Source organism: Takifugu flavidus, chromosome 8 (genome assembly GCF_003711565.1).
Source record: "Takifugu flavidus isolate HTHZ2018 chromosome 8, ASM371156v2, whole genome shotgun sequence".
Lineage (NCBI taxonomy): Eukaryota > Metazoa > Chordata > Actinopteri > Tetraodontiformes > Tetraodontidae > Takifugu > Takifugu flavidus.
Genome location: NC_079527.1, coordinates 14,321,082 through 14,344,043, shown reverse-complemented (window position 1 = coordinate 14,344,043; position 22,962 = coordinate 14,321,082). Strand labels below are relative to the sequence as shown.

The window sequence follows — 22,962 nt, the reverse complement described above, 5'->3', positions numbered from 1 at the left end:
TAGAGTTTTCAAAGCCGAGCTGTTAAAAAAAAGGCACCCTCTGGGTCCAGTAAAGTAAAAACCACAGTGCCACCCAGTGGTCGTAGTGTGTTGTTGCAGAAACCGCGTGATCTAAATAAATTCTGATATCAATTTGCTAATTTTAAGCTGTTTTGCAATCATGAGTATTTTAAATAAATATCTATGATTTCATTTGATTTCAAGGGTGCCGTTGAGCAAGGTACCAAATATAGGACCCTGCTCACATAGGATCCTGATGGGATAGGCAGAATTAAGCATCAACATGATTGATAAGTGAAGAAGACAGAGCTCATGAGCTCTGATGTTGAACTCATCTGAATTCTGGACGTTTCCTAATGAACCGGATAATGAGCCACTGAAAAAGCCACGCCCTCCATGGCGGGAACTTCCTTTACGGACTAGGCGACAATCCGCTGACACATGAATGGCAAATCCCTTCTGCCGAGGCAATAAGTCCAATTTTTAAGCGCACATATACATACACGAGCATGCACTGAGCAGAATCATATATTTGTCAAATATCAACATCTTACTAATGGATTTTTAGACCCACGTGGACTTCCCTGGTCTGGATATGGCACTTTGATCCGGAATTTATGTTGTGCACTTGGTATGCCCTTTATAATGCGGTCAGTAGTTATATTATTTTATATTATTTTTCTTTTTCTTCAGCCCATTTTGTGTGTGTTTACAACAGGACCACAAACACGCTCTGCTGAGGGTAGACGGGCTTGAGCTGCTAGTGGTGTGTCACTGTCATGCTAACAGCAAGACAGGCGGGTGGTTGACTCCGCTATTAGGTCCTTGCCTGGTGGAGACTGAGGAGGAGACTGTGGAATCTCTGGTCCCAAGTTTATTTGGCTCGAGAAACTGACTTGCCAATCACAGGTGAAATCAGAAGTATGTCACCGAGTTGGAGGAAAGATGCTATAGAGAACTCATCTGCTTCCTTAATCACCTTCATTTACCAACATTAGCACAGGAAACAAGAACAGGTGGGGAGGGTTGCTGGTCATGGTGGCCGTGCACTTCTCTGACTACATAACACATTTGGAACAATGTTGCCCCGAAAAAAATCCGAGCATTTGATTTGTAAATGGTAGAAAACAGGTTGTTTGCTGCTCCACTCACATGGAGGAAATGCCTTTTATGATACTCAGGAAAAGCAGTTTTAAAAGACCAGTGTATTTAATGGCTCACGCAAGACGAATCACGTTATAAACTAAAAGACATGGAGATATATAAAGTTACACCTGGGAAGAAAATGTAATAAAAATCAGTTCAACAGCAAAAAACTGAAGAAAATGCGGGCTCAAAACTGGAGTGTAAGGATCAAAGGCAACAAAGCCCATTATTAGCAGCCTTAATGTTACTTTGAAGAAACGGTACTTTGGTTTGCTTATATATCACATCTTAACATTTTACCTAACTGTAATAGTTCGGTAAAACTAAAGAAATTTAACAAAACAAAACAATGGAAATCACCCTTAAAAAAGAGTCTCTTCTCCAAGAGAACTGTACCCTTCTCAACAACTTTAACACCCTGAAAAACCTCTTGGGGGTTTTTCATGATGAAATGGAACAGTCCCAGTTGGCAGATAGAGAAAAACTTTTCTTACGCAAACGTTTTCAGAAATATAATGAAACGCCTGTGATCGACGACAGCGCCAAGCTTCTTCCCGACTCCGAGTTCATAGAGTACCTGAAGTCCAAGAACAGCACTCTTCACTGTTTGATTGAGAGCCTGTTTGAGGACCTCCTAGATATTGAAGTAACTTTATATCACTCAGATGAGGGAAAGACTGACAGAATTATTGAAGAAAATGAGAAGTCGGAAGAAGGAAATTTGACTTATCTAGATGGTGCAATGAGTTCAAGACCCCAAGTCATTCAGGACAGTCTCAATAAACTCCAGCAAGCAGTGGAGGATGAAGAAAACCTTAAGAATTTAGGTGAAAGTTCGATGATTTCAAGCATGCAAGACCTTCAGCTCAGCCTCCAGAAACTCCAACAAGGAGTGGAGGTGGAAGAAACCGTTACGAGTTTAAATGAACATAGTGCGATGGTTTCAAGCATACAAGAATTTCAGGAGAGTCTCAGCAAATTCCAACAAGATGTGGAGGCAAAAGAAAAGATTAAAAGTTTCCATGAAAGTCGTGCGATGGTTTCAAAGATACAAGATCTTCAGGAGAGCTTCAATAAACACCAGCAAGCAGTTGAGGAAGAAGAAAAACGTAAGAGTTTAAATGACAGCATCATAAAGGAGCTGGGAGAGGAAAAGGATGGTCTGAAAGAAAAGGTGAAGGAGCTGGAGGAAAAAATGGATGATAGATCGATGTATAGTGAAAAAACTGTCAGTTATCGCATGGAAAAGGATAGATGGGATGCCGAGAAGATCGAGTTAGAAACAATAATGAATGTCGTGGCTAAACACATACGTGATGCTAAATACAGCGCTACTGATCACGAAGAAGAGTTGATGAGGACAATAAAGCTTCAAGGCATCTTTACAAATGTGATAAAGGCATTCTTTAAGGACATTGAGGAACTTTATGAGACAATACTTCAAAACACAGACAAAGTACGAAAGCCTTCGATGTGTAAAAGAATCTCTGCGCTGTTCTGTCCTACATGGAAGAGGAATGAGAAGAGGATGAGATTTCTCCTTAAAGAGAAATGTAGGGCCACAAATGAGGCTGAAGAGCTCAAGACCAAAGGCAAGAGAGCTGAACACATCCTCAACATATTTAGGGCCATCGTGGATGATCAACAGAAGGAATTAGGCATTATTCGCAAAAGGATGAAGAGCCTTGATGAGAAAATGCTGGAATATCGACCTTCCATCTGCAAGAGGCTGATCAACTTTTTCTGTGGGAGATGGACAGGTAATGCGAACAACATCTTTCACAGGCAGAAGCGTAAAAGCACAACCATGGCTGAAACCTTGGACAAGAGGTTGGAGGAAATGCAGAAGCTTCAATACGTCTACGAGATACTGGCAGAGAAGATCAAAGACAAAATTGTTCGGCTTCATGAAAAGGTTGAACTAATCCACGAAGAGCTGCTTAGGCTAAACAATCACCCTCTGATGGCCAAAGAGTTGGTCAAAGTCCTGAGTAAAACATCCTGAGAGCCAAGTTTCCATCATCTGTTGTATGGTCACACAGCAGCAGATGTACGTTCACACAGACAATAAATTAAAAATTGACTCATGAAATTTAGCAGACAATGAACTTTTTAGGAACTGTTGGTGATTGGCCAGAGAAGATCCCATTCCATCTTTTTGATGTTCCAGATCCCGGAGGGGCGACCTTTGATCGCGCTCCACTATGTTATGTATCCTTGTGTTACCTCACGTGTGGGGGATGAGACGCTTGTTTTTAAGCCAAAATAAGTCTAAAGTCACAATAAGTGATAAAAAGAGATGATGCAAACCCAGTTGAAAGGAAAATGGTAACTGCAGTATATGTGTGTCTATAAATTAACATTAAACATCTGGTAAATGTGTGGATATTTTATTATTGAAATCTTTTAATTGGAAACACAAAGTTTTACAAAACTCACATAAAAGTAAAGGCGTTGCGGAAGGTCCACGGCCAACTGGAGCCTGAAGGTGGAAGACAGCATTCTCCTTAGAGGTTTCCTCTGCTTGATGCAGGACACTGACTCAACCCTCCTCAAACGGACCAACATCTTGCTATTATCCATAGTTACAGTTTATTATCCGTAGATACAGTTTATTATCCGTAGATACAGTGTATTATCCGTAGATACAGTGTATTATCCGTAGTTACAGTTTATTATCCGTAGATACAGTTTATTATCCGTAGTTACAGTTTATGCATACTATCCCCAGAGGAAGCAGTCAGCTGTGGGTCGGCTGGACTGAGGTGCTGGGCTGCACACATACCTTCTGCCTAGATGCCGCCCACGGAGGCGCTCACCACAAGCTCACCACCTCTGCAAGCTCCCTCGCCACCAGGTGCACGAGGCGCCGGTGTGGCTGGAGGGGAACAAGCTCTGCTGCAAAAGCAACGGCTTCAGCATAGGAGCAGACAGTCCCACAGCCCCGTGTGTCGAGTGAGACCTGCCGTTGATGATATCTGTTATTGCTGTGAGGAGTAACGTGCTCTGATGCTGCAGCTCATCCTCATCATGGCAGATGTATTATCTGAAGACCGCTGGACAGCCTGTCACCAGCCCTGCTGTCCAGGAAGAGATATTACCTGTGAAGTCTCAGCCACAGTCGCAGCTTTTTCAAGAATCAATGCGGGATAGAAATCATCAGGAGAGGTGAGTGCACGTGCAGCTGCAGAAGAATATGGAGGCATGAAGCACTGAAATGAGGCCATTCCAGTCTCTGGTCAACCCAGGCCTCCCTCACCTGTCCAAGCCCACAGCTTTCGTCTCTGATGATTGTTTCTAAGGACTCCTGGCTTACTATTTGTATATATACTGTATATATGTCTTATTTTATTTATCTTATTCTAGTGTTGTCTTCTTTATGTTGAATGTCGCAGCATCACACCAAGACAAATTCCTAGCTTGTGTAATACTGTGTATTACATGAACAATGGCAATAAATCTGCTTCTGATTCTTCTTCTGATTCTGGCTTCTGCTTTGACTCGATGTCCAGAATGAGCCGGCAGCGCCCTCTGCTGGTGGGCTACAGCAACAAAATGAGCTCTGACTTCCCCAGAATTTAGCTCAACCAGTTCTTTAAAGACAAAGATCTCCTCAAACACATTTGTCAGGTTGAATTGGGTCATTTTATGATGTTCACCCTCCCAACTACCCCCTGCAGAAACCTCTTATCACATCTCAGGGTCGAGGTGCGTTCGGACAGCTGAGTTGTCGACAACCTCACGACCTTCTTGGTCATTTTTCAGATGAAACTGTTGTGGCTGAACTTCTTCACCGTGCTTCAGGTTCCTTCTTGTCAGTTTAAAAGCCTCCGCTGTCGTGACGGGGGAAGAAGAAGAAAAGCGGAGATGTTTTAAAAGCCCAGATGAGCCGTCGGCTCCATTTAGGACCCGTTCAGACTCGTGCACGTGTTTGAACGGGTTCTTCTGTGTATGATTCTGCCTCCTGCAGTGTTTCTGAAAGCTTCTTTTGAACAGAAATCCACCAGTAGATCTGCTTTAAAATCAATTTCTACCTTTTTATATTGGTTTTTACACAGTCTTCAGGAAAGATTTCAGAATCTCAGCAGCAATAATGAGCAACACATTAATTTATTGATGATGTGTTATAATCATCTGCACATGACAGCCTGCAGGAGGACCAGAGAGGCTTCAATCTTTCCGACAAAGCTGCCATTGATCTTATATGATTTGTGCTTTTTTTTTCACTTTTACAGTCAGGAGCTGGCAAACAGACACGAGTGTGAATCAGGAACATTAATTGGCACAAAATCAATACAAAACTTGTTAATACCACAGAAATTCATAACTATATCAGTGTTCTTTTATCCTCAATATTTTAAGGTCCATAGTTTTATTCGTTGGTTCTTGAAAACATCTGTCAGGTGCTGAGAAGAAAATAACGGACGCACATGAACAGTGTTTCCAGGTTAAATTAAAAGTACCAATCATACGTCAACATGTGCAGCTCGGAGGAGTCTTGTCTAGCACATTATTTACACAGGAGTCATGATGGACCGGTCCAACGATTAGCACAACACGGATACCATCAATAAACACCACCAGAGCACATCTGTCATCGCTCTGCTTAAACATTCAATTGATTTCTGCAAATGTTTGATCAAGCTGAACAAAAGTCTGGATTAGGAACAAATGAAAGTGCTCCTGTCCTCATCGGCTACGGTGACCCTTTCGGTTATTTGTCCGCTGACTTCCTCCTGCTCCGTCACGGGTTCGTTGCTTTCACGGGAGGAGTCCTTCATCACGCTGTAATACATCGGCACCCGGAATTCTGCCACCTTCTCCTCGTGCTGCCAGTCGCACTTGCAGAAGTTTTGGAACGCCCCCCGAAACTTCTGAGACATGAGGTTGTAGATGATGGGGTTGACGGCGCTGTTGGTGTAGATGCACATCCGACAGAAGAGCAGGAACCAGGTGTTGTGGTACGGCGGGTTGAGGAAGGAGTTGACCACCACCAGCGTTCGGTAAGGCAGCCAGAGCAGGGCGAAGAGGACGACCACGACCAACAACATCTTTGTGATCTGTGGGACGGACACAGGAGCAACAAGTGCGCATTAATCTGGAGTTTCATTTCTACTAAAACCATCAAAAAGAGCTGTTGGCTCACTCAGGCGACACCAAACTTCCTGATATTAGTACACTAACATGCTGTAGTTGCCATCAGAGCAAGTCTGTCCACCTTTAATCAGTCACATTAGTCTGCGTGTCAAGTTTAGGCCTCTGCTCAATGCTAATGTGCTAATAATGGAGCAGAGAGGCTAGTGCTCATTTTGGTGATTTCAACCTTGAAAAACAATATATATACATATATATATATTCATAATGTTGCTGAATATTGTAGCTAGTATCCATGGAGACCACACCACATCCATCAATAATTCAGAAATGCCTCCGTCTGGACCAGTATAAACTGGAACCGTTGTCACATCTGCAATGAGCTTTCATTAAAATGATGCAGGCTTTTACTGTATAGTGAGCATTAAATACCACAAAGCTCCTGTTTCCTGGTACCTGCTTCCTTGCAAAGATTGCCCCTTTGTTGCCCCTGTTGGTGCTGCTGGTGTGACCCTGGTGGACGGAGCCTCCCCCCTCTCTGTCGCTGAGGTGCGAGGGCAGAGGGCTCATGAATAAAATCCTGGCGATGAGCCCGTAAAGCACGGTGGCCACGGTGAGCGGGATCACATAGAACAAGGTAAAATCCAGGAAATAGATGGGCATGTAGAGACTCCTGGACACCCGGTAGCCACAGGTGACCACGACGCCGTTGGTGTAGACGGTCTCATCGGTGTCCACCAAGAACAGCCACATAATGCAGTAGAGTGAGGTGAAGACCCAGACCCCCGCGATGATCCTCTTGGCCCTGGAAACGGTGCATAAGAACTGGGCCTTGATGGAGTGACAGATGGCGATGTAGCGTTCGATGGTGAAGGCCGTGATGGAGCAGGACGACACGTTGATGCCCAGATACTGAAGGTAGGTGATGCACAAGCATCCCGTGTATCCGTATATCCAGAAGGCCACCACGTCTGAGATGTTGGGCAGCCCCGCCGCCACCAGCACGATGAGGTCGGCAGCAGCCAGGCTGACCAGGTAGCAGTTGGTGGGCGTCACCATGTGTTTGGTGCGCAGCACCACCAGCACCACCATGATGTTCCCACCAATCCCCACCACGCAGATGAGGACGGTCAGGAATATGGTTACGACCTGCTGCTCGAGAGGGTTCAGAGGCATTTCTGTCAAATTCCCCACCTGAGCCACGCGCTGGAAGGCTGTCGTGTGCTCCATGGTGTTCCAGTCCCGGGGTCACAGTTCAGCTGCTCTCTGAGGGATGCAAAAAGTCTGAAGTAAGGAATAATTAAAGAACCAACTGGAGGAGGACAGACGGGAGCAATTAAAGAGTGCGTCTCTTAAACTGCTCAGGAAATCTTCCTTTGTTACATTCTGGGACGTGAGTTGCTGCGTTTATATGACAGCACATTCATCCCCTCTTTCCCAGTACAGCCAGTAAATGCCCCTGACTGGCCCACTGTAAATGGATCCCTCCTGGATGACTAACTTTGGCCTCTTCATCACATTAAAAACAACCTTTTTAACTTTCCAATGGTGAAACTTACAGTATTTCGGAGGACTTCTCTTTAGCAAGTTAGCTCTATGATTTAATATTTAAATGCATTTATTGCTGTGGTTTACAGTCCTTTATTATCAATTGGAGTAAATTTGCTTTGGTGTCATGGTAACGGCTGAGAAGAGAATCAAAACAGGAGCAGCTTTCTCAGAAAAGCTCCCTCTCAGTTATCTGGAGGGGAAAAGGTGCCGAAGAGTAAATGACTGTTGTCAAGTCCTACCTTAATGTTGCAGCGCGCGCTCTGACATGACAGCAGCGCTCAGGTGTGACCAGCTGACTGCTCAGCGCTCCTCAGAGCCGCTCTCCTCCTCCACACATCCCTCTCTCTCTCCTTCCTTCCCTCGCTCTGCCTCAGTAGGTTCCCAGTTCACTCCTCCTTCTCTCCACATCCCACCATTTAAAGACCAGCGAGCACAGAAAAATCAGTGTCGCCTCCCAGTTCAGCCTGGAATGTCAGGCCGGCTCCTGTGGCTGTAATCTCAAGAAGAAGAGAGGAGAACAAAGGGCTGTTCCAGACTTCCGCAGCACTGAGAGGACTCAGACGTGAAGAACTAACAGTTCCTGAGAGCCAAAGAGAAACAGAGCTGAGATAAGCAGCCCAGCACTGATAACAGCAGCTCACTGCTCTCAAACTGCTGCTTTTAAACCTTTAAAAGCTCTTCAAACCCCCCCAGATAGAGAACCATCAGCACCGGCGCTAACCAACGACAGGTGTTTGACTTTGGTTCCAGGTCGGAACATTCACACTTCCTCCGGTGAACCGACAGGCTTGAACAAATAGAATTCATTGATCAGCGGCGGCCTGCTGCCTGGGAACACGCCACATGTTCCAGGCTCATCATGCTAAACCTGCTCCCATCTACAGACATGGGGACACGCTGGGACCTGAGACTGGGACCAGTATTTGGCCTTTTGGCAGGAATCTTTTAGAGAGGATTAAAACCGCTCTTGCAACAACTCGGCCTGCCATTAGCAGGACCCCCACCCACACCATACCACATACACACGGAGGTCCTGCTCAAGGGTTCTTCCTGTTACGGAGGAGTTTGTCCTGCTGGTCCGGGGTTCTTCCTGGGTTGTGAGTTTCTACTTGTTCTGTGTGTCATTTGTGCTGCTGTGTTTTCCACCTGAATTTTAAGGATCTAGTTTGTAGAACTCATTTTTCTATGAGCAGCTGGTGGAGCCGAAGACACAATAAAGCCGTCGGGGTGAAGCTGGAGACCTGATGAGAAACACGGCAGGAGGTTTCCTGGAGGAAGTGAGTCCTTCACAAAAGTGGCTGAAATGAAGATGATCATCTGTGGTAAAGAGCCAGGTTGCATTTAAGAGACTAAAAACAAAATAAATGCCTGTCTATTCAGGTTTGTACTGTTTTACTCAGCGTAACAGAGTGAATGATCCTCATTGTGATGAACACACCGACCGCATCCAGACGAATGAAAAATGATCAGCAAACGAGGGGAAATGATGTTTGTATTGAGAGAAAAGGCTCAAGAAGCTGAGTCAGTAGCTTCACACAGGCTGGAAGCTTGAAATAAGCCAAGATTAAAATAAGATGAAGACTTTTCTATTATTACACTCTGGCAATGTCTCAAAATAAAACTGCAAAGCCTTTCGGGAGTTCTCAGAAGTATCTTGGTGAAGTAGAACAAAATGAAAAACCAAACAGTCCAAGTTTAAAATAAAACTGTTATTCAAATTTGGTCGATTTAGAACAAAATATGCTGTGGAGACACATACTTTCAGGCATTTCTTAAATAAAGATTTATCTGCAGTGTGTGAATAATAATTTCTTGAGGAGGAACCCACTCATGGGACAACAGCGACGCCTCGTGGACAGTTGAGCGAATCTCACGCATGTTCAGCTTGAACCGCAGCAACAAAAGTACAAACTGTAATAAATAACTTGTAAACGTATCAATTTCTCTGTAGTTTATCTTGAACTTTCACCAAGCGTGATGGTAAAAACGTTCTGCTCCTTCTTTCTCAGGTATTCGCTCCTCTGCTCCTGCTGCTCCTGCTGCTCCTGCTGCTCTCTGAAAAAGGATGCACAGATTTTGCTGCACAGCCGTTTTGCGTAAACCTCGAGGAAGACCAGCGAGTAGCTCATCAGACAGAGACATCCCAGCAGGACGGCGACCCCCCGGCTCGGAGCCGAGGTTGTGGCGTGGCAGAGCGAGGGCTCGGGGTCGTAGCTCCACGTGTACTCTCGGTGGAAGTTTACGAGCTCTTGAGTTGTGCAGGATCGTTGGATGATACATGGAATTGAAGAGAAGCCCTTCAGCTGTTGGGAAAGTGAATGAAAGTGAGGAGGGAGGAGGTAAAAAGAGGCTGCTGATGATCATCTTACCTTGTAGCTGACATCTAAGGTGACGGATGTTGAGGGGAAATCCAGTAACCAGGGAATAATCAGTTTGACCACGTGATAGACAACATGATCCAACGTCACGATCAAAGTTATGACAAAGAAATAGAAGGTGACCACCAGCAGCGCTATAACACAGGAGGGACATTCGTGACTCTGAATTCTGCACCTCAGCGGTAAAATAGGGGGCCAAGGACGCCCCCTGCTGGCACGATTCGACTCTTTCTGCAGAAGCTCTTTGGAGCTGTTACCAAAACGAAGGGAGGACAGGTAGGATTTCAAGTAACGCGACGATTCAACCACCAGCAAAACCACGAAAACGGCGGCGAGAATCCTGTTGGACAGCAGCAGACATTCCTGCAGCAGCACTGTGGTGTGCGAGAAGTTCAGCTCAATCTGCCCAATCATCGTCCTGAACCTGTCTTTCACCTCTGACACGTCGACGTTTGTGAGCTGCGCCAGCTGCTTTAAATAGTTGAGGTTGCTCCACGGGTTCACCCTCTCGATTTCCTCCACCAGGTCCTGCTTGGCCTTATTCAGCGGCTCGGACGAGTTCAGTAAGCTCTTCGTGAAGCCTTCAGTGGTGCACTTCAGCATCCGCGCCACCGCCCCAACATTTAACGTGATATTTGGGATGACGTTCAAAATTACGATCATAACCGAGGCCGAGACCAGGAGTTTGCGGCCCTGTTTGGTGCAGACGGTGGGGAGGGTCATGGTCAGCACGCAGCGAAGAGGGTGGCACAGGAAGGAGGCCAGAAGCATGAGCACGCTGTAGATGCAGGCGGTCTGCACGGACGCGTCGTAGCTGTAGTTCAACGTCTTCGACAGCCAGTGGTAGAGCAGGCCGCCGGTGATGGCGGCCAGGGACAGACAGAGAGACAGTAGAGCCAGGACGTCCCTGCCGGACGGGGCAGGTGCAGAGTAAATATCCCACAGATGCAGCACGGTTCCTTTCAGAGTCCGTCTGAAAGAACCAACAGGCAGAGGCTTGAGTTCGGACTAAATCATGGTGGTTCTGGTCGCGGGCACAGCAGATCTGATGCGAGCTGAATGGAGATCAAAGATCTTACCTGGAACGGAGGAAAGATTCAGAGACGAGCTTCATTCTGTTGACCGGGCTGAGACTTGGAGGCAAAACAGGACGCAGAAGTGTTAAGAAAAGGGGAAGTGAGGAGTCACGGTCACGATTTCCAAGGGGATGTCAAGAAGTGACCAGAAGTGACGCATCGTATGTGAGCCGCTGATGCAACAAATCACGTGCAGGACGGGCTGCCTGCTGCGGTCGACTCGCCTTGAGCTGCTGTGGGCCAAAACTGAACGTGGGCGAGGAAGATCTCAAAAGTGAGAACCTTTTAAGCGGTGCTGTGGAGCGAACACAGTCGGCAGCAAACGCATCGTGGGGGCCGTGACGAGCGAGCCCATGCTGGGTGGCGTCTCAGCCGGTGGACTCAGCGCCTCCCTCTGAAAAAACTCTAACGTTGTCAGGGTTTCTGGGTGGTGTCGGTCGTTGTCCTGCAGGGGGTGGTGTGGGGCACAATTGGTGGCAGCTGGCACTGCTGGCAGGCGCACCTGTAGGCAATTTACATCGTGCTGCCTATTTAAGCAGGTTGCGCCTGCCTGTCAGGGCGCCTGGGTGTCTGGGTGTCTGTTTGCCTTCCTTGTCGTGTGCTGATGTTCTGTGTTTCCTGGAGGGCCGCTCCTGTTCCCTGCGCCCTGGAGGGTCGCCCCTGTTCCCTGCGCCCTGAAGGGCCGTTCCTGTTCCCTGCGCCCTGGAGGGCCGCCCCTGTTCCCTGCGCCCTAGAGGGCCGTTCCTGTTCCCTGCGCCTGGAGGGCCGCCCCTGTTCCCTGCGCCCTGGAGGGCCGTTCCTGTTCCCTGCGCCCTGGAGGGCCGCTCCTGTTCCCTGCGCCCTGGAGGGCCGCCCCTGTTCCCTGCGCCCTGAAGGGCCGTTCCTGTTCCTGCGCCCTGGAGGGCCGCCCCTGTTCCCTGCGCCCTAGAGGGCCGCCCCTGTTCCCTGCACCCTCCGCAGCCCCGGAGGGCTGCCCTCGTGTCCCTCGTGTGCTCCGTGTTCCTCGTGTTGTTTGTGTGCCCCCTCCCCCCTGTAAATAAAGCTGTTTAACCATTTTACCACTGTGTCCTGGCCTGCGTTCGGGTCCTAATCAACCCGTCCGTGACAAACGGTGGTGGATCGATGTTTTTGAATCGGCTGTGAGGGCTCCAGCAGTGCAGCTGCATCAGGACAGTTCTGGGTCTGACTCCACGTCCGTGACCTCTGCGCTGACCCCGCGGACACTCAGTAACCAGCGCACATCTGAAGGTTAACCATTGTTCGGGGCCCCGTGACTTCAGCTGTTTCTCACTAAACAAACCTTGTAAAGAATTTACAACTGTAGAATGTCTTACGTAGACGTGAAAGCTGAAGCTTAAACCTGACCACTGAACTTTGACCCCAGGGAATTCTGCCCCCTTTGCTGCTGATAGGAAGTTACATAGGCACAGACGCGTAATCTTCATTTAACATGTCATATTTGCATCGTGTCATGTTTATTCATATACAGCCGTGCTTAATGAAGGTTTATTGATGAGCATGCTGAGGATTCATGTTTACTGATCAAACAAATCACAGTTTATTTACTTTTCATACAGGTGAAGAGCACAAAGTGCCTTACAAAGAACCTTACCCCCCCACCCCCCACATATATCCACACAGAGATACAAACACAATCACACACATACACACAGAAACACACATTCAGCCCCACTCAGACAGTAGTTGTCCCTCAAGAGACACGGCCGGGCCCCGAGGCCTGAAGGGAGAAAGAGGCTACCTTTTTTTTGAGGGGGGTGGGGTCGTGAGTTTAGTAGCAGCAACGCACACTCTCAGATTCTGGGGGTTAAAGGTCACAAAGACATTTTAAAACGAAGTGGGAAGATGGAGGTTCGACCTGAGGGTGGCTCTAAAGTAGACTGGATAAGATTAACTTCCTCAGAAAAGGTAACAGGCGATGTTCTGGCGTTCCACGCCGACTCTCATCCCTGCTTCGTTTCAGGGCTGCGGTACGGTCGACGGTGCGGGGGGGGGGGGGGGGTTGGAAGGCATCGTTGAGCGCCTGCTGGTCGCGTGCATCACAGGACCTGCGTGGTCCTGTTGGTCTGTGCCCAGTCTGGATTGTCGGTCAGGTTAAACATGGCGACGCCCCACGTGTTGATGGCCAGCGACACGCAGAGGATACCGAGGACGTTCATGACCGCGCCGGTTTTCACCTGAGGAACCAGAGATCAACAGGTGAGGCGAGGACAGGCGACCTCTGGCCCGCGCAGGTGCGTCCGTCCGTTACCATGTCTTTGACCATGAGATGGCCCGAGGCGAAGGCGATGGAGTTGGGCGGCGTGGACACCGGCAGCATGAAGGCGTAGGAGCACCCTATTGTGGCGGGTATCATGAAGTAGAGCGGGTTGACTGAGACGCGGATGGCCTGACGGAGACAAAGACACACGCAGGTGCTCAAATCAAGCGCTCCCCTCCTGTAAACAATCCTGGAGTCGCAAAGTGCACGACAGAGATTAGTCACCACGGCAGTTAATGTTAACTAATCTTAACGAGCCTCAGGACGTGTAAACACGGTCAAGGGCAGGACGGCGGAACGCACCGACGCGTCAACAAGTAGATCCTAGAAACCCAATTAACGTTCTGCCTAGAGGAGCGGCGTTCCAGCGGCGCCTTACCAGCTCAGCGATGACGGGGAGAAATATGATGATGGTGGCCGTGTTGCTGGCAAACTCAGTGAAACAGGCCACAAAACCGGTGATCAGCATCACAGCTGCAGCCGGAGGGACCTCGGCCAAAGGCTGGAGGTGGCCTCCGATCCAGGCGGCCAGCCCAGACTCCTGCCAAACGCCACAAGATGGAGGCCAGGGTTCAAAGATCAAACGACAACACAATCAAACAAGACCGAACCAAGCAGAGCCGGCAGGGGCGGTCTGGTGAGGGACAGGAAATGGTTCTACGCGTGGGTGTCGGGGCTTTGGGGAGCAAAGAGCCACGTTTTTACTTCGTATTCGGTCTTAACGGGTTGGTTTGACTAAGCCAGTGCGGTTCTGCCCATGTGCAGAAGTGGTGTGTGTTTCCTGTTTCCAGGAACCGCTGTCCGTGTCTGTCCGTATTTACCTCACAGGCTTTGGCCATCGCGAATCCGCCTCCGAGCAGCAGGATGATATTCCAGGGAACAGATTCCTGAGCTTTCTTCCATGACAGGAGGGGAACGTAGGGAGCGTTTGAAGCTGAGGAAGGGAAACAAACACACGTCCGACAGCATTTTTCAACATTTCCGGGTACCTTCCTGCTTTGGTGTCATCCATTATTGCTTTTAACAACAACAAGCCGCGAGACGCTCCGTTGACGTGCACGCAGCTTCATTGAAGGTGCGCGCAGTTTCTCTGTCTTCAGCTCTCACATTTGACCCAAACTGAGGGACGACTGAGCCCCCCAGCGGTTTCCTCTTTAGACTCCATGCAGTGGATTGTTTGACCAGCTGAACAAAACATCTCGAGTCACACACACACACACACACACACACGTCTCCAACACGCTGAAAACATGAACCCAAAACACACACATGCAGCTCTTGTTCATGCTTATGTGTGTATACAAGCACACACCCACACACACACACACACACACTCATAGTTCTGAGAGATTATTCTAATTACAGAGACAGAGAAACTACAGTTTCAGCCCCAGAGGAGAAATCGACTCTCTAATCTTCATTATTAACATTCCTCAGCTTATTCAGAGGCTCTTAAAACACTTTCCTACAGGTACGGACCCCAAATCATCACTTTGTCCCAATTATTTGCTCAATATCACCATTCACTGTTGTCAAACACACAGAATCAGTTTGGAGCCAACAGTCACCTTTACAGTTAACTGCTAATTAGTTGGTAACGGATGTAAATAACTGGAAAGTTACTAATCTATAACCTTCATAGAAATGTCTGACGACAGACGGCCAAAATTAGTAACTCATCATGGACCTATGGAGCAAAATCAGATCCAGCGCCACGATCTATTGACATGTAAAAGAACATCCCAGGGCTTCCAAGGACCTGGTTACCGTTCACCCACTCCAGCCACCGCCTCATCTCCACTAAACTCGACTACATCAAACCTGCGCGCTGACCTCGAGAGTCGAACCACCAGCTCAGAGAGGGTTTTTGTGAGGGGAAGAAGAAGAGTATGGACGAGATGATCACCCCGGTGACCGCGTCAGAGACGTACCTGCCGACACGGAGGAGCAAATCCGTAACACAGATGGGACACCGGCAGGTGGTTCAGGTTAAACATTGGAGACGCGCCGGGTTCTCACCCTTTTTTAAACAGCACAGACCAGCCGGTGAAGAACTTTGGATCTCTTGTAAAAAGCAGGATGGCAAAGAGTACGAAAAAGAAAGAGATGGCGCCCTCTGCAAAGCTGAAACACAGCCAGTAACGCCAAAGAGTTACACGCTTCATCCCGGCTGCACCTCGTTCTGGCAGCGCCGCGCCAGACGTGACAACGTGCACGAGGCCTCACTTTATGCGCCCCAGTTTCCTGTATTCCTCCACGATCACAGCCTTGGCTTTGGCCTCCGCCTCGGCTCGCTCGTTCTTCCTGAAACACAACCTGCGTGTGGAAGCAGAGGCGGGGGATCATGTTGGGATCGTGGAGCTCTGCGCCCTCGAAGCTGATGCTGAATTACCGCGGACTCAGTCCACCGTAGAGGAAGGCGATCCACAACCAGCCCACCAGCAGGAAGATGAGCATGAGCGGGAAAGCGAACGCAAACCAGGAGCCGAAGTTGATCAGTTCGCAGTTTGGAAAATAGCTGGAAGGCAGAGAAAAAGTCTCACGCCACGAGATTTGGGCGGTTTGGTTGTGTCGGGACGTGTTTTTTAGTTACGTTTTCAGCTGTCCGATCAGGATGAGATTGGGGGCGGTGCCGGTCAGCGTGGCGGTCCCGCCGATACTGGCCGCGTAAGGAATACAGATCAAGAATCCTTTCCACACTTTCATCTGATACTGCGCCTCCGACTGGATCTCCTCGGGTGTCCTCGGGTCACACTGCTCCACCTCCTCTGACCTTTTGAGAAAGAGAACAAAACACATGAACTAATTTTATCACAAGGACGAGACAGATGCAAAGCTAACGCTAATGCTAATGGAGCTGATTTTAGGGGATGTTGATTGGTTTTTCAGGTTGCCTAAATTTAATTATCTCCCATTTGAACAATATTAACACTATAAATATCAGGTGTTTATCAAACTTTGAGACTTTAGCTCAACTTCCCGTGTAAAAGTCACCACATTCGCTTGAACAATCAGTGTCAAACTGACAATAAAGTTTGGTTTTGAAGCATGTTTGACACCGTGTGACTGGACCTGACTGGTTTTAGTACCTCTCTCCTGACAGTGTTTGTTTTTCCGTGGCCACTGAGGGCAGTGAATGCAGCTTCACAGACGACTGCCCTGAAACAAGCGGAGAAAAACCTAAATATAATGTTCACATGTTAATATTCAAATAAATTGGGACCTTTGGGCATTTCTGCTTCCTGTCCAGCAGAAACAACGGCTGAGAGGTTACATATTAAGTAAGTGAACCAAAGGCCCATATTGGAAAGTTTTCCCAAAGTCCATCCCGTCTTGGATTACATATTACCAATTTATGAGGACAAGGTTGACGTAAACCTGCGCTGTTGGTGGTTTTCTTTCACATTTGGGTACAAAGCAAACAAAAACTGCACCAAAATCAGTACTGAAAAGCTGTTTTGTTCTTAAATCCACATAAATAAAAATGTACTTTGGGTTGAAAGCTGATTTTGCTCAGTACCGTTGATCAAGTCGAGTTCAGGGTCACTGGGTGACTTGCACTTTTCTTTCAAGGTCTCCAGGTCCCCGAACAGACTCTCCAGGATGGCGTTGGCAATAGGCAGCATCATGGCGGTAGTCGCGGTGTTGCTGAGCCACATGGAGAGGAAGGACGAGGTCATCATCATTCCCAGGATCAGCCTGTAGGGAAAGCATTTACACACATGTAACATGGTGAAATCAGTGTCTTCATGTCCCCTCGCTCGTGCAGGTGGGACGGGAGGTCTTCCATCATGTGTCGTGTAACGTGAAAGTATATAATGCACAGTTTGGGCCGCTAATGGTGTTAGCTCCAGTATGGCTAATACCAGTTAGTTGCCAGTGAGGGACCATCCAAAGCATCTGGAGGACTACAGACACGACAGAATCAGCTCTTCCACTCACTTGGCCGGCTGCAGTCCAACAATGCTGAGGACCTTCAGGGCGATCCTGCGATGCAGGCCCCACTCCTCGATGGACGACGCCATCAAAAGACCACTGAGGAAGAGGAAATTTGTCTCCAGAAAGTACTGAATGCACACTTTCTTGGATGGAAGAATCCCCAAAGTGGGGAAAAGGCAGACGGGGAGCATCGCGGTGACAGCTAGGGGAAGAGCCTCCGTGCACCAGAAGATGGCCATCAGCAGCACCACATAAAGACATTTCCCCTCCTACAGGAAAAGAAAGAAATGACATCCAGAAAGAGCTCATTCAAGATGCACTAATGAATCTGGCATTGTAGCCTAAACTAAGAGTGATGAGAGCAGGAGAAACGTGGGATTTTTCTGTTGCCCGGACCATAAAGACCCCAGACCGTTCCGGCTCGCCTCTCTCTGACCCTCTTGAATGAGCACTGGGGGGAAACTCGGGTTTGTTTACCAAGAGCACATAAAATGGTGCAAGCAGGCGGTCGCGCATGCAAACAAAAGCGTAGATGAAATAATCCCTCCCGTCCCCGCCTGATAAATCAGTAGGATTGACTGGTTAGACTCAGTTAGCAGCCATCGCCATAAAAACTTACCTTCTCTGGCAAAGTGAAGAGCAGCGGCAGGAAGAGCAGCGGGACCAGCAGGACGATCAGTTGCTTGCGGATGCACCACAGCTTCCTGGCTGCCACGGATAGTCTCATCTCCACAACACAGACGTCAACTCTGTGGGGTGAGAAACTGGGACTGGGACAGCTTGAGGAGGGCCAGCCAGGCTGTGGTTTCATGCCACTGGGAGGCAGATTAACTACAAGCTTGTGTGAAGGTTAACTCTTTGCAGGGCGGCGACAGCGACCGTCCCGGCCGGTTTTCATACGCTAAACATCTCAACCCCACAGGAATGTAGGATGGACCTCCCTCCATCAGTGAGTGGAGCTGCCCTTACATACAATTTCTAAACAGCTTGATTAGGATTTATTTGTTTTCAATGTAAAGTCTTTAGCGCTTGTTTGCGTTTTAACTTAAATGACATCTCAGGATCACCTCGGACATCCCTCACTATGGCGTGCTTTATTCTGTCTGAGGTCGTCTGGTTTCAATTCTGATATTTTCCACAATAATAAATGAAAGAGTCACCATTTTATTGTCTTTAATGTCATTCAAACTGGCCTGACCTGTTTGTATGTGGGGGGAGAGGCGGGGCCAAAGGGGGTCATACCTGTCCTTGCAACATTATTTGTGGATTATTTGTGTCCACTGCTCCATTCATGTTTATTTTTCATCTCCTGAATACTAAAAGGGGCTCTGGGGAATTTAGAGGCCAAGTCTGAGTTTGGTATCTCACCGTGGCAACCGGTGAGAGTGAACAAGTTTTTGTGTTCAAAGCCACACAACTGGGACAAATTCTCCCTGGAGAGATCGTGGACCTAAACAGAATGACAAGAACAAGGATAAAGATGCCCGGGACCCAAATCAAACCCCATCAATCCCGAACACGATTCGCTCAGCTCACAAAAAGCTGCAGAAGCTGCAGAAAGAGCTTCAGGCTGCAGCCTGGTGGTGAAGAACATCCCAGGCTGGAGTAGAATCCCATTTCAAAATTACTGATGGCAGAATAAACAAACTGGGAATAAAACTAGAATGATCAGACTCACTGGGAAATTGTTCAGAAGGCCAACAGCAGCAGGTGCTTCAGCACCACGGCGCCGCGGCCGCTAGGTGGCGACATAAACCCGTAGAAGCCAGATCCAAGCCAAGTCAGATCATAGTTGTTAGGTTCAAACAACCTGAAACACGAGAAACACAAATGAGGCAAAGACAACAGTTTAGAATTTTACTTGCAAGGAGAACGGAGAGATGTGCTCGGTTACAGATCTCCAACACGTTCTGACGCACACCTCCCGCCATCCTTCTTTTATTGAGATTAGGAGGTCCCTAGTTACAGAATTCAAATGTGTCTAAGGGAGGTGTGCGTCAGAACGTGTTGGAGATCTGTAACTGAGCACATCTCTCCGTTCTCCTTGCAAGTAAAATTCTAAACTGTTGTCTTTGCCTCATTTGTGTTTCTCGTGTTTCAGGTTGTTTGAACCTAACATTTTGGTCCTTCGAGCTGGATTCCAACGCACCTGAAGGGTCCAGTGGGTGAGGCTGAACCTCAGGAAGACCGTGGCCACGGCAGGCCGCCTCAAAGCGACCTATGATACCCTTTCCGGGACTGGGCTTCAGCTCACTGATTGGACCCGGATGGTTGACGGAATTCCAGGAGGAAAAGGCAACAGTGGTGAGCATGTCTTGAATTCAAAAGTGTGTGTGTGATGATGATTGTCGGGGACTTAATGTAAAAATTGCGATAGACACTAAGGCAGTGTTTTGGGAGAGAGGAACCCGAAAGTCCTCTGAGAGACGCAATGAGAAACAAACCCTGTGAATACTAGTCAATGGCAGGTAAACAAGAGTACTAAGGGCAGTACCAAGGTAGGGCGAGGGAGTCCTGGCCACGTGAAAAAGAAATTAAGTCACGACAAATCATCCAAAAGAGTGATTGTGAGTGTGAAAGGATTGTTAAATACCACTAGGTATTTTCAATCATACCAAAGCAGTGGGACAGGAAGTGATGAGGCCCTTGTGGATGCAGAGGCAAGACTCTCCACTCGAAAGAGTTGAAGTGAGAAGTACCACAACGGCTTGATTAATTATCACCCCACTGAGATCAACATCCCAGTTTTAGGTCACCCTATGTGCAAGACTGGACCAAATTCTTTAAAAAAAAAAAAAAAAAAAACCCGGTAAATTAGGATAAGGTTAACTCATAAAATAAAAATAATAAAATTAATCATAATAAAAAGCAGATAGAAAAGTAGAGCTAAAAGTAAAAATCGAAATCCTCCAAAAAATGGGGACAAGTAAAAGTAAACAAAGGCCCAGAGATGAATTGCGGTGTAAGGATTGGAAATCGACGGACAAAATCCAAGGAAACTCGTGTATTTAGACAAGTGGATAACTGATTATGGGTTCAAAGGACAGCTAAATTCACAACAAATAACAGCCCTACAAGATGAAATAAAAGAGCGAACTAAAAATAATCCAAAAAAAGATGAAAAAAAAATGCGGTTATGAGGATACCGAGTTTTGGTTACAGATAGCGTTAAGGAGAGAGAAGGGACAAAGTAAGTCGAAAATGGAGGCAAAGGAGGGAAAGTACGAGGTTGAGAACAAACAGTTAATGTTTCACAGGAAAGAGGATGATGAAACAGGCGTGGTGAGCGGACGCGTGCACAGACAGACAGAGCAGGCAACAGAGAAGTCAGCAGAGAAAGGGGAAGCGGATGTAGAACAGAGAGCAGCAGGGGTGGGAGACCCTGACCTACGTGAATCGTGTGCATTGCCACCAACATATACACCACAGGCATTAGACCCTCCACCCACTGATACACTTAGAATTACACGCTCAGCGCACCCCCATGGGCATGCGTGGTCAAAGACATTAGGACAAGCACTGACTCCAGCAGTCCCAAAATTGAATAATCTAAGTGAAACAAGCACTCCTCCAATGGAAGACATGTACCCCATGATTGAAGTAGCTAACCCAAATGCTGAAACAAACCAACCTGTAATGCTAGTCTATAGAACTTGGACAATGGAGGATGTTAAAAAAGCCATAGAAGGTGTGCCTTCCCATAAGGAAGACATAGAACTCTTTATAGAAGGTATGGAAATGTGAGAAGAGCCTATCACCTTAATGGTGCAGAGGTTCAACAGATCTGGATGACAGCTCTGGGTTCTAACTGGACTCATGTAAGAGGAGACAGGAATCCAAAACAAAATAATGAGGTGCTGAGTCAATGCTCTTGTATTAAGAACTCGAAATCGTTTCGCTAAGAGAGCAAATTATGTGGAAATTAACCGTGTTAAACAAAGAGAGGATGAGCTTTTGGAAGAATATCAGGCCAGAATGACTAAAGTTTTCAGAGCAAACAGCGGACTGCATGATGACAACACAGATGCAGGCGCATATAGAAAGCAGTTGAAAATGCCCTCCATGCAGGCTCCAGAGAGCCTATTCGTGGATGGGTAGAGCGGCATAACATTAACATGTCCACATGCACACTGGATGATTATGTCAACTATGCTGTCCACGCGGAAAAAGTGATGAAAGACAAAAAGAGTAAAAGTGCTGCAAATGCTTTTTATCAAGATTGTGAAAGGGAAATCTTCTACCAAGGTGGCAGAGGTCGTGGAGGTTTTAGAGGCAGAGGTCGGAGAGGTAGAGGTCGTGGAGGTAGACAGCACAGAGGAGATAGAAATTTCAATGATACAAGTTGTTGGTCTTGTGGAAAGGATGGACATTTTAGCCATGACTGCCCAGACAGTAAAGAGCACAGCATGACTGGCAATGATCCATGAGGGGACAGACCTTGACCATGCTAGTGACAACTCATTAAGTGTGCCCGAGGATGAAGTCCTCTTGAATTTACAGGACATTCTTTATGCAAGTAGTGATAAGCCAGAAGTCTGGGTTAATGTAAATGGGAAACCGATGAAGTTTCTGTGTGACACAGGTAGAACTACTTGTAGAGAGTCTTTCCCAAATTCTAAAGCAGGAGTTCTCGTTAAATGTGATGATTCACCATGTAATACTCCCATTTTTCCAGTAAAGAAACAAACCCCATCTGCAGGATGGCGCATGGTTCAGGACTTACAAGCCGTAAATGATGCAGTAATACAGAGAGCTCCCTGCGTTTCAAGAAAAAGGATGTCGAACTTGAGGGGGATGAAAAGTTTGTGGAAGGAGATGCAGAAGGTTCGGGGAAAATAAGTCAGGAAAGGTGGAGAAGAAAGTTGAATCTTTCAGGCAAACTCTGCACTACAGATATTCTGGAGTTGCAGACAAACCTGGAAATTGAGAAAGTAAGTTGAGAGACATAGCCATAGGAAAGACATAGGAAAGACATAGGAAAGGCACAAAACAGATGACGGAGAACCACATGACTGCCAAGAATTAGCTGAACAAACTGCAAAAAGTAGAAGTGATTTAGATCAACCTTTAAAAGCTGGAGCATTTTTGTTTGTAGATGGCTCATCAAAGAAAAATGAGCAACCTTAAAAGAATAATCTATGTATGACCAGCAGGAAAACCTATCCTACCAGAAAATCTGTGTAAATATGCTGCTATATTGAGCCATGGTGTAACACATGTCTCAACAGGAGGGCTCGACTGGTGTCCTGGTGCGGACACAACAACCTGCAGCTGAACGCTCAGAAGACAGTGGAGATGATTGTGGACTTCAGGAAAGTTACAGCCCCTTTGCCCCCCCTTGCCCTTATGGACTCCCCCGTCACCATCACGGACTCCTTCCGCTTCCTGGGCACCACCATCACCCGGGACCTTAAGTGGGAGCCAACCATCAGCTCCCTCATCAAGAAGGCCCAGCAAAGGATGTTCTTCCTACGGAAGCTGAGGAAGCTCAATCTGCCTC

General features: G+C 47.4%; 3 protein-coding genes across 3 annotated transcripts; all 3 read right to left on the bottom strand.

The window, feature by feature from the left end:
- Positions 1 to 5,237: 5,237 nt before the first annotated feature.
- On the bottom strand, positions 5,238 to 8,758 carry LOC130529991 (thyrotropin-releasing hormone receptor-like). Its single transcript, XM_057040766.1, has 3 exons — positions 8,031 to 8,758; positions 6,697 to 7,506; positions 5,238 to 6,206 (listed from the first exon to the last, which is right to left on the bottom strand). The coding sequence occupies exons 2-3, from the start codon at positions 7,468 to 7,470 to the stop codon at positions 5,808 to 5,810; spliced, it is 1,173 nt and encodes a 390-aa protein (XP_056896746.1). The 5' UTR covers positions 7,471 to 7,506; positions 8,031 to 8,758; the 3' UTR covers positions 5,238 to 5,807.
- Positions 8,759 to 9,266: 508 nt separating this feature from the next.
- On the bottom strand, positions 9,267 to 11,434 carry ocstamp (osteoclast stimulatory transmembrane protein). Its single transcript, XM_057040763.1, has 3 exons — positions 11,249 to 11,434; positions 10,161 to 11,142; positions 9,267 to 10,094 (listed from the first exon to the last, which is right to left on the bottom strand). The coding sequence occupies exons 1-3, from the start codon at positions 11,281 to 11,283 to the stop codon at positions 9,744 to 9,746; spliced, it is 1,368 nt and encodes a 455-aa protein (XP_056896743.1). The 5' UTR covers positions 11,284 to 11,434; the 3' UTR covers positions 9,267 to 9,743.
- Positions 11,435 to 12,737: 1,303 nt separating this feature from the next.
- Positions 12,738 to 19,265, bottom strand: slc13a3 (solute carrier family 13 member 3). The gene is made up of 13 exons (XM_057040762.1): positions 18,082 to 19,265; positions 17,466 to 17,731; positions 17,044 to 17,222; positions 16,613 to 16,682; positions 16,117 to 16,296; positions 15,916 to 16,041; positions 15,750 to 15,839; positions 15,543 to 15,647; positions 15,357 to 15,454; positions 14,345 to 14,457; positions 13,903 to 14,064; positions 13,515 to 13,652; positions 12,738 to 13,440 (listed from the first exon to the last, which is right to left on the bottom strand). Exons 1-13 carry the CDS (start codon positions 18,271 to 18,273, stop codon positions 13,303 to 13,305), a joined length of 1,857 nt encoding a protein of 618 aa, XP_056896742.1. The 5' UTR covers positions 18,274 to 19,265; the 3' UTR covers positions 12,738 to 13,302.
- Positions 19,266 to 22,962: the final 3,697 nt, after the last annotated feature.